At 43.4% G+C, this 13,190-nt stretch overlaps 1 protein-coding gene across 1 annotated transcript in view; it reads left to right on the top strand.

Annotated features, from left to right (window-relative positions):
• Positions 1-13,190, top strand: part of CNTNAP5 (contactin associated protein family member 5) — a 301,528-nt gene that overhangs the window by 138,163 nt on the left and 150,175 nt on the right. Inside the window, exon 12 of the mRNA XM_066621342.1 lies at positions 7,405-7,511. Coding sequence (XP_066477439.1) covers positions 7,405-7,511 — 107 coding nt within the window. The remainder of the gene's footprint in view (positions 1-7,404; positions 7,512-13,190) is intronic.

Raw genomic sequence — 13,190 nt, 5'->3', positions numbered from 1 at the left:
TCATGTAGCTACTCTTTTTTTATGATCAGTAACTTGGTATTGGAATTAAATGAGATAGGGTTGGTGCTGATGCTAGGAGGACCTAGATGACTCCCCTGGCTGCCCTTTATTTATGAACTCACGCCTGGTGACATGCGAGCAGGTAAACAAGTAGTTGTGGCCACTAACTGTCACAGAAGGCTGATGCGATGGGAATTAGTGGTGTGCATGGAACTGAAACAGAATGGTCCAAATGGGTATGGATGGGTCTAATAAGATTACAGTCCAAAGGCCAGATGAAAACAACATTTCTTCAATTATTGTGCAAAGACTGCAGAATTCTCCTAGAGGGAGAACTGAGAAGAGAATTCCATAGTTATTATTTACTTGTTTATTTGTTTAGTGCCATCATTGCGAGTGGCACTTGAAAACAGAAGAGGTGACAGATCTCTGCCTTGATGAACTCACAGTCTGAATATAGGCAGAAGGGAGATGGATGACAGAGGAAGCGAAGGGGAGAGACGTCAGGGTAAATGGGGGAGAACGGCATTGCCACCAAAAGGATGTAATCTCTGCTACCCAACAAGCACATTCCAGTTACAGATGGGCCAAAGTGCATGTTGTGTTCCTATAGGAGCAGAAAGGGTTACCAGATACAATGGAGGACAGAGTGTCTATACCTTATAAAAGAGGGAATTTTGGCAGGTGAAACTTTTTAAGCCCTTCCATGTTAAGCTGCACCTGCCCAAATTCCCTCTCCTATACAAAAGTATAGAATTGTATAGAATTCCCTCTTTTAAACAAAAGTATAGGCACTCTGTCTTCCACTGTATCCGGTCACCCTAGGAGCAGATGACTTGCCTCAGATCATTTAGGGCGCAATCCTAAGCCCTTATGTCAGTGCTTTCCAGCACTGACAGAAGGGCAATGCAGCTCTGAGGTCAGGGAACAAACATTCCCTGACTTTGAGGAGGACTCCGTGAGTGACACCCAACTGCAGGATGCAGCACATGTTCCATTGGCACAGCTAAGCCAGTGCTGGAAAGCACTGACATAAGGGCTTAGGATTGCGCCCGTAGAGTCTTAAGAGCTAGCAGTTTGAATTTAGGATAGAAACAAATGTGCAGCCAATGTCACTGGTATAACAGAGTGATATGGGTTCTTTCTCTCACCCCAGCCAACATCCTGGCTGCTTCATTGCACTCATTGCAGCATCTGAACTGTCCTCAGAGGTAGCACTGCATAGAAATGATAATACTGTTCACGCTTAGTAGTAGTATAGTAGTAGTAGTAACAATTGCTGGAACCCCAGGAATGACTGTTACAGGACTGCCACTATTCAGATCTTCATTTGCTTCAGATCTGTAGTTTTCTCCCATTTTTAAAAAAATCATTTCATAGCCTTAGAAAAGAGAGTAGGACATGGGAACAGTCACAAAGAGTTTGAATCCAGAGGCTTTTGAGAGTATGTCAGTAAGGTGGCAGTTCTAAAGACACTTACAAGCAAGTAACCCCCACTGAATGCAGAGGAACTGACTTCTGAATAGACATGCTTAGGATGGCACTGGAAAAATATGACTTGAATGGGAGTTCAGGATATTCTATGAAAACCTAGGAAAATAAGACAATTCTAGAGCAAATATTTAAATAAGAAACTTTGGCCGCAATCCTGGTCACACTTTCCTGGGAGTAAGCCCTATCAATCGCAGTGAGACTTACTTATGAGTAGATGTGCCCAGGCTTGCACTGTCAAACTGCCCTGACATCCTCCCTAAGCAGTAAGATCAGCCAATAAGACTCTACTTCACATTCCTTCCTCCACACTTGTCAGGTCTCCTATGGTGCAGAACGGCGCATCTTCAGTAACTTTCACTCACCATAGGAAAATCCCTGTTAAGAAAGATTAGTTTCTCCCTGACAGTGTTTGCCTTCCACCACCAGCTAAAACTTGTCTGTTTAGTTAGGCCTGTTTCTGGATCAGTGCTGATCATTGATTGGCCTTCCTTTAAATTAACAGCTGTGGTTCTTCATTTTCATGGCTGGTGTTTTCTTCAGCTTTATCTTGGTTTCATGGTTGTCTTGTCCGTTGCACTGAATATTTTATTGAAGGAATGCAGCTCAACAGTGGTCTAATTACGTTAGACCACTGTGTTTAATTATGTTAAACAGTGGTCTAATTAAAAATTATGCATGCGATGGACAGAATGGATAGAGAGAGATGCTCTTTACACTCTCACATAACACCAGAACCAGGGGACATCCACTAAAATTGAGTGTTGGGAGAGTTAGGACAGACAAAAGAAAATATTTCTTTACTCAGCGTGTGGTTGGTCTGTGGAACTCCTTGCCACAGAATGTGGTGATGGCATCTGGCCTGGATGCCTTTAAAAGGGGATTGAACAAGTTTCTGGAAGAAAAATCCATTACGGGTTACAAGCCATGCTGTGTATGTGCAACCTCCTGATTTTAGAAATGGGCTGTGTTAGAATGCCAGATGCAAGGGAGGGCACCAGGATGCAGGTCTCTTGTTATCTGGTGTGCTCCCTGGGGCATTTGGTGGGCTGCTGAGAGATACAGGAAGCTGGACTAGATGGGCCTATGTCCTGATCCAGTGGGGCTGTTCTTATGTTCTTATGTTCTCAATTAAACAAACAAGGCAACGCAAAACAAGGCGACAAGGTAAATTGCAGAACGGATATCTCAGACTAGCCAGACTGAAACAGAATGAAGTAGAGTGTTCATTTAAAGCCGAAGAGCTGCTATTGTGCAGTGACCTGTGGTTTATTTGCACATCTGTCTGAAAATTCTGAGCCTATTCTGTGCCTCTGTTGGCCATAATCTATTTTAAACAGGCTTGATCAGGCATCTGATGGTTGAGTTTCCCTAGCTGATTGTTCCTAGAGTATGTCTGACAGGGAGGCATAATAAAACTGAGAAATGGCATTGCCAGCTCTTGGAGAGTGGAGTGTGCCTTCTGTGATAATTATCTGGCAATGGTTTGTTTATTATTTGTCAAAAGCAAGGACACTGCAAAATTAGCAATCAAGCAGGAACAAGCTGGGGAACTGCAGTAGGAAGCCACTTTCCTTAATGACAGAGTGGAAGGGAAGATGGCGCAGCGTTTGGGGACAAGGCCAAGGTTCTGGTTCTTCCCCTTTCCTCTTTCTCTCTTTTCCTTGCTGGGAGGCAACTGTAGAATGAGGAATGTGTGTCAAAACATCAGAACACCCAGAAGCCTTTCTGCAATCAACCAGGAATACAGATATTTATTTTCAAAAACTCTCAGGAAGAATTCAGAGCTTTCAAGCAATAATTGTGATTTAACCCCCCCTCTCTGTCTCTCCCCCCCCCCACACACATACACACAATCCAACAACCTATGGCATCACAATGGGATACAGATCCTGTGTGAGACTACTCAGAAGTAAGTCCCATGGTGTTCAATAGAACCTACTCCCGGGAAAGTGTGTACAGGATTGCAGGCGAAAATGCTATTTTTGCCTCCAGAAGTATCACTCTTATAGTAGATGCTTCTACCCAAAAGGCAGTAGTTTTCTACTATGCTGAACTCATAGCCAGAGTCCCTGGTATGAGACCTTATATAAAGTATCCAGTCCTACCCAAATCCCTCCTGCTGCTTGATGCACCCATGCCAATTGAGCATGTGCTGTAACCCCAGGTAGGGGGCAGTCAGATAGGTCTGCTCAGGGTAAGTAACTTTAAGCTTTGTTTGCTTGCCCCAGGGAAAACCTCCATTGCTGCCATGGATCTCCTTGGACCTACATCTGCTGTTTAGCAGGCAAAGGTCTGAGGTGTGTAATGTCGGTGGTAAGGGAGACAAATGGGGTCAGGATTTTGGAGCACACAAGTGCCACCAATACCATCCCTGGTTCCCTCCCCACCTTCCCAACCAAATTTCCAGCACCACTGCAGCTGCAATGCAAACCCAAGGAAACAAACATTCTGTTACATTGAGGAGTCCTCCGTGACTGCACCATCCACCTCAGGTGTCCCGTTGGCACGGCTGCATCAGTACTGGAAAGTTAGTTAGGATTGGGCTGTAAGTTAAATATCAAATACAGATCTACTGAGACTTGTCAATCACTAGCAATTAACTTTCCTGCATGGGGCTAATGAATAGGATGTGCTGTGAAAAATGAAACTGCATCAGTTGGCAACCTTGATGCCATATAAACTATTCAAAATGTCAAGTTTTGCACATTTAGTTTTATTTCACATGTCTTCCAGTGGCCATTAATTGGTTCTTATACTTCTCTCCCCCACTCCAATCCTTATAACTTGCACACACTGTCTTGGACTCCATCTAGTCTTCCTTCATGAGTTTTGGAATAAAAAAGACAAGTTGAACCGAGTTCTCAAATAGGAGATGGACAGAAAAAATACAGCAAACAGATAGTTCCTGTTCTAATTCCCTAAACACAGAGAAGTGTGCAAAAGATAGCTTTCTAAAAATAATGAAGAGGAGTCAGAAGAAAGATAGTGGATCAGGCTTCATGCTATATATCAGCTTGTCAAATGATAAAAATGAACAGTAATGAAAAATTAGAAGGTCCTTCTAGAGATAGGGGTTAATGAAACTGCTGAGTTATATCCCAAAAAATTCTACTGGACTAATTCCAGTTTGGTGTGGCTGAAGTAATGGCCTGTTTTCAATATGGAGAGTGAAATGGCCCCTGAACATAGTGAAGTCTAGTGTGAGTTAGGGGCATCTTCAGACATAGGTGGTTTCAGGGTTAACCAGGCTGGGCAGTAAACCTGATCCCACTAAACCTGAAAATCTAGGGCTACATTTTGACTCTATATTTTTACACATTTATGTGTATATTTATTTACATGATTTATATCCTGATGTTCACTTCCAATGAATGCAGCTGTATATGTAAGTTTTATACAGACTTATGAAATAGTCTTACGAAAGTCTATTCTGACTCTAGGTTTTGGTGGGTTTCTTGGGGAAGAGAAATGCCTTCCACTCCAGCTCAGAGGTCAATGCAGGCAGGGATGTTCCCAAGAAGTGATTGGTTTCTGTGGTATGGAAGGGTTGCTTTTCCCCTTCCTCGCTCAAGAGGCCAGTGTGGCCAAGCTGGCAGCTGGTGAACCAGTTAGGGAGGGTGAGGTGGGAGAAATACACTGCTGTCCGCTAGTCAGCCACCAGGTTAGCTAGTGCCATTCCTTTCTTGCTTCAGCCCCAATCTCAACCAGGTTGGGAGGGGGACTAAGAGCAGGAAGATCTTCCTCTGCAACCTTCCCACTACTGCCCTTCTCATCCCAGTTCCAGATCAGGGAACAAAGGTGGTAGAAGTGGGATGAGTTCATGCAGGAAACCCAAACTGACCATTCATGTGTTACAGGTGTCTCATAAGACCGCGTATATTATGACACTTTCCCCTGATCATTGGCATGAGTACTGATTGATTTGGGAAGTTCACAGCTGCCCAAAGGCTTCACAGTCTCAAGACAGGAATGGGCCGCAGACTAGAGTTGCAAAAGCATGCATATTTGCAACTCGTATGAACTTGAGTCATGCATGTCAAAAACTTAGGCACTGACTTGAGGGTTTTACTCTAAAAATTGAAAGATTCAAATAGACTCAAGTCAAGGCTCACTTTTGTGTATGCTTACACACTTTTGTGTATGCTTGCACTTAGGGTTTTTTGTGTGTGCATCCTTGCTTTTTTTACCACTTCTGTGGCTTGACTCACTTTTCGAAAAGACTCTGACTCGAGTCAAAATGACTTGCAAAATGACTCTGGGCAAATTATGACAGCCATTGTTATGACTCGTGGGTGGCTCGAGTCAAGGGGGGCAGAAACTTGGGACTCTGCTTGAGACTCAGCATAGTGGCTCTGGCACATCCCTGGCTTCAGATCTCAATTAAGTACACTTATAGCCCAATCCTATCTGCCACCATTGTCCAAATTTTTTTCCTAGAGTATATGGTTAAATACCCCAACACTGGGTTGCGTCCCTGCACCAATGATTTTGAAATGTGAAAATAAGTCCCAAACTAGACAGAGATGCTTTTAACATTGTCTAGCTTGACCTTGAGTTGAATGTTTTATGACTCATTCTTTTCAAGGTCCTATGGATCTTTTGATCTGCTGCCCATAGATCTGCTGCCCATTGCAGCAGTGCAAAAGCGAGGCTGCTATTGCGCATGTCAGAGATGCTGGCTGAAATACCCAGTGATACTGCTTGCACCAGATACATCCAGTGCTCCACCGGCTCAGGCACAATGGTGGAAAGGAAAATTTGCGGGCAATTTGTGGGTGGTTTGAGAAGGTTTGGAACAGGTTGGAGGATGGGGAGCAGGTTGTAGGGAGTGGATCTCAGTGGAAAAGGCACATGTGGGATCCTGTCCCCAGTTTTTCAACCTGCCCCCTTCCTCCTCTCAGATGTACTCCAGCAACATAGCTGGCATGAGTATGAGATGATCTGGTGGCCTGGTGGCCATAGATGATCTGGTTGCCTACCAGGAGGGAAGTAAAAAAGATTTTTACTTATCTCTCAGTGGCTATCCTTCCCCCCCACCACCACCTTAGTATTCAACGTATACTTAGCGTGGCTGTGTGATGGAAGATGGTGGGTGATCGGATTAGGCTGTTAATTATGATAACAATAACTGGGGAAAGCATGGCTTTACATTCCAGTATCAAAATTCAGAGTGCCAGAGCAGTGCTTCTGTATTTATGTTAACACACAGAGCAGGTGCTGAATTGAGTTCCCTGGGGCTTGAGTTTAAACTCATCACCTACTTTCTTTACTTCCGTTGACATTCTATTGTGTCATACTATTTATGCTGCCTTCATTCCACAAGCAGTTGGTAATAAAGCTCTGAGTGAAAACCAGGAAGCCTGAGAGAGGATGAGGATAGGGCTCACCACTTATAATCTGATCTAATGTTTTATTTGCTTTCCCCACTCAGGTATTGTTTGTGTTTTCATTGAGGAAATGCAGCTAGATTAGGAACCCAAATGACAGGGAAATTACAAAAGAATGATAGAAAAAGAGACCTTTCTCTTGCTGAAAGAAGTTTCTGGGTTGCTTTTCAACCTGGCATTTGTTATTCTTATCCAAGAGCAGAATAAAACACCTACTTTAGTTGCCAAGACACAGAAGAGAGGTAATGCTTTTCTTCCCCTCCCTCTACATTTTGGTATTGATTTCGGTTCCCTTTTGTGTTTATTTTCTTCAGTGCAAGCTATTATTCTGAAACCTTTTGTTTTAAGCTAAGCATTGAGCTGAGGAAGAGAAAAAAAAAATTTGATCTATGCACCAGTGTTTGTAGCCCTAGGAAACAGAGATTTAGAGTAGAAAAGCATAGGGCAACATGTTGCTCATCTCGTTGCATACGTGATCTCCTTAAAGTGAATGACTGCTTTTTGTTTACCTCCTCCCTGTCAGGTGTTTGCCGAACTATTGTGAACACGGGGGAAAATGCTCCCAGTCATGGACGACATTCTACTGTGATTGTAGTGACAGTGGCTACGTAGGAACAACCTGCCATAACTGTAAGTGGATTCGGTTTTGAGGGGCTTAACCACAAAGACCTGCAAGGGATTGTGACAGTGTCATGGGGTTACAATAGAGCAGTGGTTCTCAAACTTTTAGCATAGGGACCCACTTTTTAGAATGAGAATCTGTCAGGACTCATTGTAAATGTCATGACCGAATGTGACATCATCAAGCAGGATTTTTAACAATCCTAGGCTGTAATCCTACCCACACTTGCCCAGGAGCAAGACCCATTTACTATCATTGTTAAAAGCATATACAGAGTAGCCTGTTAGAAGTACAGGTCTGTAACATTACCCCAGATGCAGTTACATACCATGGTAGCATCAAGTCTTATATATTAAAAATAAAATATACATTGCAATGAATGGGACTCACCTGAAATTGGCTGGCAACCCACCTAGTGGGTCCCAACTCACAGTTTGAGAAACACTGTAGTAGAGGGTCTATTCAGCAGAACAGCCAGGTATTCCATATACCCAATCTTTTAGTATACCTTGAAAGGATATTTTGTGAGAAATTAAAAGAGTTAATATTATTGTTGTTATTATTATCATAATAAAGAGCATAGGAAATATATTTACAATATCACACACACACACACACACACACACACACACACACACACACACACACACACACACACACACACACACACAATGCATTTTAATTATAACTTCTACCCTAATCCTGTGTTGTATAGATGTGAATCTCACTGAATTCATTGGGAGTTACAGAACAATCTAATGCATTGCTTCTCAGAAGTAAACCTCACTGAATCCAATGGAGCTTGCTACCAGAAAAGTGTGTATTGGATTGTGGTCCTAGGCCACAATCCTATGCAGACCTTATGCTGCCTGAGCTAGTGTCTGGCAGCATAAGGTTCCTTATGGTTGTCACAAAAGGCAACATGCTGTTTGGAGCAGCTGGGCCACTGCTGTAGCCTGCCAGCAATCCCTGGAATTCTCCCAGTGCCATTAAGTCAGATGGAAAAAGATGATGTGCACAATACACGAAGGGAGGGCAAGACACTGAAAGGGCCAACAAAGTTTGCAAAAAGTGATATAGATAAGAATATTTTTCACTCGATACTGTAAAGTCACATTCCGTGCTTTTCTGCAAGGCGTCTGATTGACTTGTCATGTGCACATAAGAGTGTGATCATTGGAATATGCCTATTGCATTAAAAGGAGAATTCATGGGAACTTTTTCCCAAACAGGAGAACTTGGCTGCTAGAATGCATTTTGGCAAACATGGAGATCAACATGGAGATAATGCACTTCTTTCTGTCTTCATATTAATTGGTGGAAATACATTCACCAGACTGCTTGGTTAAAGTGTAATTTTTTCTAAGCATATTTATTTATTTATTTATTTATATCCCACCTTTCTATCCCAACAAAGGGAAATAATCTGATTTTTTTAATACTATGTCATCACTTTACAGTACGTGCATCATGAACCACATTCATATCTTTTAATACGTGTGCTGAATCAGAAAAGTATTTTTTATTACAGTTATGAAAACAACTTGGGGATGATTGCATAAGCTATTGTACTGCAGACCCGATCTTTCACATGGCACTACAGTTTTGTTTTACATGCATGTATCGAAGTAACACTTTCTAGGCTAAGATCACTGTAATTCAGTCTGTGTCACCTCCAGAATACCCTTTCTTTTTATCAAATCCTCTCAATGCAGACAAAAATGATCAATACAAGAGTGCTTGCAAGATCCAGCTGTGTCTCTGGCAGCCTAAATTGGGGCAATCATTTTATTGTCTTCTAAGTTGCACAAGTGTTTTTGCTTTTCCTGTTTGCACTCTTATGTAACAATTTTGTAGGCTTCATTTTCACAGCATGCAAAAGATCTGATCTGTGAAGTACTCAAGGAGGGATAGATGCACATTGGGGAAAAAAATGGAAAAAAACCCCAACTAAAGTGAAACCAACATAATGATCAGGATAAAACTGAAACGTCACCTGTGTGAGGAAAAAAAAATTATTTGCACTAAATAATAAAAGACAATATAGAGAGATGTACATTGATCATACAGATAAAAAAACTACAAGTCAACCTATAACTTGTTAGCAACTAATTAGGTAAAGTGCAATAGAGCTGAAAAGGGGCTCAATGAAAGGGCAATGCATGAAGGAGTATGTTTAGACAAATGCGTTTCACACAACGGTCTTCTTCAGCAGCTAACATATTCAGGTTGATGGCCTCACTGTTCTAGAACATAATTTGAAACCTGCACATATTCAGATGGAATCTCCCAAGTCTAAACCTTTCATTTTAGCCACCAATGAAGACCATTCCTCTAAATCAGTGGCTCCCAAGCTTTTTTGGGACACTGCCCTCTCCATGCACACATCCCACATCACCACATCTTAATCCTGCAGGCAGTTGAGTCTCCTCATGAGCTTTTTTCTCATTTCCTGGTTTGCCTGAAACAACTCTCAGGAGAACTTGAGATGCCATTCCTTCTGCCTGTCCCTCAGATGCTGCATCCTCTCCACACTAGTTTCTGAAGTCTACATTGCTCACATTCTGAAAAGGAGAACATGATTTCAACTAGTCTAGTACATGTCCAATCCTTACTGTGGTCAGTCCCAAAGACATTACCCTCTATTCCAGCCATCTCTGCTCCCACTGCCTGACACTGACTTTAAAAAGAACAGTACAGGTCTGAGAATAGCAATTAGAGCAACTGTCATATCACTTTCCTTCATCATGAGCCAATCAAAAGATCTATGCCTCTCTTTTGAGGCTGAAACCAAGCAGTGGTGGACCTGGGGGGGGGCAAGGGGTGCAGATTCCCTAGGTGCCGCCCCTCGGGGGCAGTGCCACTAGACTCACCTTGCAGCCGCTCATTTATCTTTTTTTTTAAGCAAAAGAAACGGGCAGCTCCACCAGCTTCTTTTGCTTAAAAAAAAAAAAATCTCCTCCTCCTGACAAAGGAGGGGGCAACCCAGAATTATGGCTGGAGAGGCAATGAGCTGCTGCCTTTCCAGTCGCAATTCAGCAACAGACTGGGCCACCCCCTCTTCCTTTATTGGAGGAAAGGAAAGGGGAGGCCTAGAGAGGCAGCATGCCGGGAGTCACAACTCCTGGCATGCTGCCACTCTAGGCCACCCCCTCCTCTCCTCCTATAAAGATTTAATTAAGGAGAAGATGAGCTGTGGCAAAGGAGGGCTCTGGTGGGAGCCCTCTAAGGCACCCTCTGTCTAAGGCACCCTCTCACCTCCTTTGATGGCTCAGAACTCACGGGTGATAAAAACCATGTGAGTTTTGCAACCATTCGTTCAAAACCTACAAAGAGAATTTGGAACTCACAGAACAAGAACTGAAACAGGTATTTGGTTTATTCTGTGGGAAAACTCTCACAGCTAAGGAAAACCATGTGGGTTTTGCATCTAAACATACTGTTATTCCATGGAAAATACTCTGTGGGCTTCTGCAGATCTGGTCCAAGACTGAGAAGTGTCACTACGTCATCACATCTTGCTATGAGATATTGAACAAAAATTATTACAATCCCTGATATTTGACTTGGTACATGCTAAATCTTGTACTTACAAGAAATATGTCTTAACAAGCTCTTTTGCTGCCAGAGGGATGCTCCCTGTGAGGGGGAAAAAAGGAAATGTCAGGCAATTTCCAGTATAACGTATGCAGAATATTAGAGCTGTTCCATAAATGGAAACCTCTTCCCACAGAAAATGTCAACATTTCAAAATTCTTGGCCCCACATTGAAATGAAATACTTAAATGCTGCAGTATTCAGGTTGACTAGACTTTCTGCTTTGCTATCCTTAAAAAGACGGAGATACTTTAGAAGCTTTTTAAAAATTTCCCCATTAAACCTTTGCTTAGATTTCATCTCTAGGATTATGTTTTTAACCTGATCCAGAAATAAATTATGCAAATGTGACATTAGCTTATGCAAGAGTAGCTCATCCATTAGGCGAGGTGATGCAGGTTACATCAGTGGCAGATTGCAGAGGGGGAGCAAAAGGGCTGAAGTTTTGTGGTACCTTTGACCCCAAGTCTACCCCAGCCCATTTGGCTCTCTAACCCAGCACTTGCCAAACCATGGCCCGTGACCCAGATCCAACGCAACATTGCATCCCTCTGCCAGTTGAGCAGCGCTTATCGTTCCAGCACACTACTCACAAGAAGCCCCTCCATCTCTGTAGCGCAACCATCCAGGCAGTCATGTCTGCCTGGAAATCCAGGCTTGATGCCTACTGGGACAGTGTGCTACAGTCACATCTGCATCACACAGCAAAGATGGGGGAAGGCTTCTTCTGAGCCCCACACTGGAACAGTAAGCACTGGTTCAAACAGGGACCAATTTAGCCCAGCATGGCGGTTGTGAGTTTGACAACTGCTGTTCTAGCCTGTCAGAGATGTAACCTGCAATGATCTGCTTCCCACCCACTGAAAGTAAACATAGAGTGGATTTCCTGCCTCCTGACTTTGCCCCAGGTGTGGCTTCTTCAATCCCAGAAAGAACTTTTGTTTTGATTTCAAGGGGCTGCTTGAATGAAGGAGCTCCTTCAATTGCATGGACCCTTTAAATCAAACCAGAAGTCCTGTATTTCTGCAACTGAAGAAACCCTACAAGGGGTGCAGTAAGCTGCTGCCTCTTGCTTGTAATTGTGCACAGGAGGCAGACCAAGGTGGCATTGGGCATCAGCACGGGCTGTGCCACCACTGGGCACAAATGCATAGTTGCACGGGCGGGTTGTTAAAATTCAATCATTCTTAAGGAGCGGTCAAGAATGTATTTTATTTAAGAGTTATATATGTTGCATGGCAGCTGTTACGTTGCTGAACAATGTAACCGTGTAAGCAAATATCTGTCTAGCCACTGTTGCATGGTAACGTCTCATCCTAGTGGAGCACTTGACTGCTGTGAGAGGCATTGGACAGCAGATAGACAATAACGGCCCTACTGAATAAATTCCTAAGTGCCCAGAATATATAGGACTGTTTGTGTAAAAGCATGTACTTCTACTGAGTAGTGAAGCATCCATTTAAGTTAGGAGTATATAAATGAAGTGCATTTGCACAATAAAAGCCGCTTGTTTTACTTGGGGGAAAAAAATGGACCCAGAAAACAATTTGTTGCAAACTCATCATTGGGCATGATGAGTCCATGTGCTTCTTTCAAAACACATATAACACAGTCCCGTTGTAGCATTTCATTAAGAAGGATTCCTCTCCTTAGAATGTGTACCAGTTGAAGGGAATCTGTTCTGTGGGGAAACGCTCAAATAGGCCACACCACCTACGTTTGGCATGATTGTGGCAGGCACTCTCTGCCGCCGTTTCCTCCCCCCTCCTGGGACCGGCCCTCCCTCTGGTACACTTTCTCCCTGCCCAGTTTTGCCCCCTCCCTGCCTTTGCCCTATCCTCCCTCCACCCTAAAAGGCTTCCCTGCCACCTGGCAAGGAAATGTACCACCTTGTGCACCAGCAACATGCCCTTCCGCCGCTGAGGACCAGCACCACTTGGCGCTGACTTCTTTGTCAGCGCAGTGGGCTCACTGCAAGTTCTGCAGCGCTTTATGGCACTTTTACAACAACCAGCACTGACAGTAGAGTTGGTGTGCTGGGGCTGGGTAGCATAGCCTAGGGCTGCTCAAAACATCTTGTGAATGCGTCT

This window comes from Tiliqua scincoides, chromosome 1 (assembly GCF_035046505.1).
Source record: "Tiliqua scincoides isolate rTilSci1 chromosome 1, rTilSci1.hap2, whole genome shotgun sequence".
Lineage (NCBI taxonomy): Eukaryota > Metazoa > Chordata > Lepidosauria > Squamata > Scincidae > Tiliqua > Tiliqua scincoides.
Note: the sequence above shows the minus strand (reverse complement) of the source record. Positions and strands in the feature narration are given on the sequence as shown.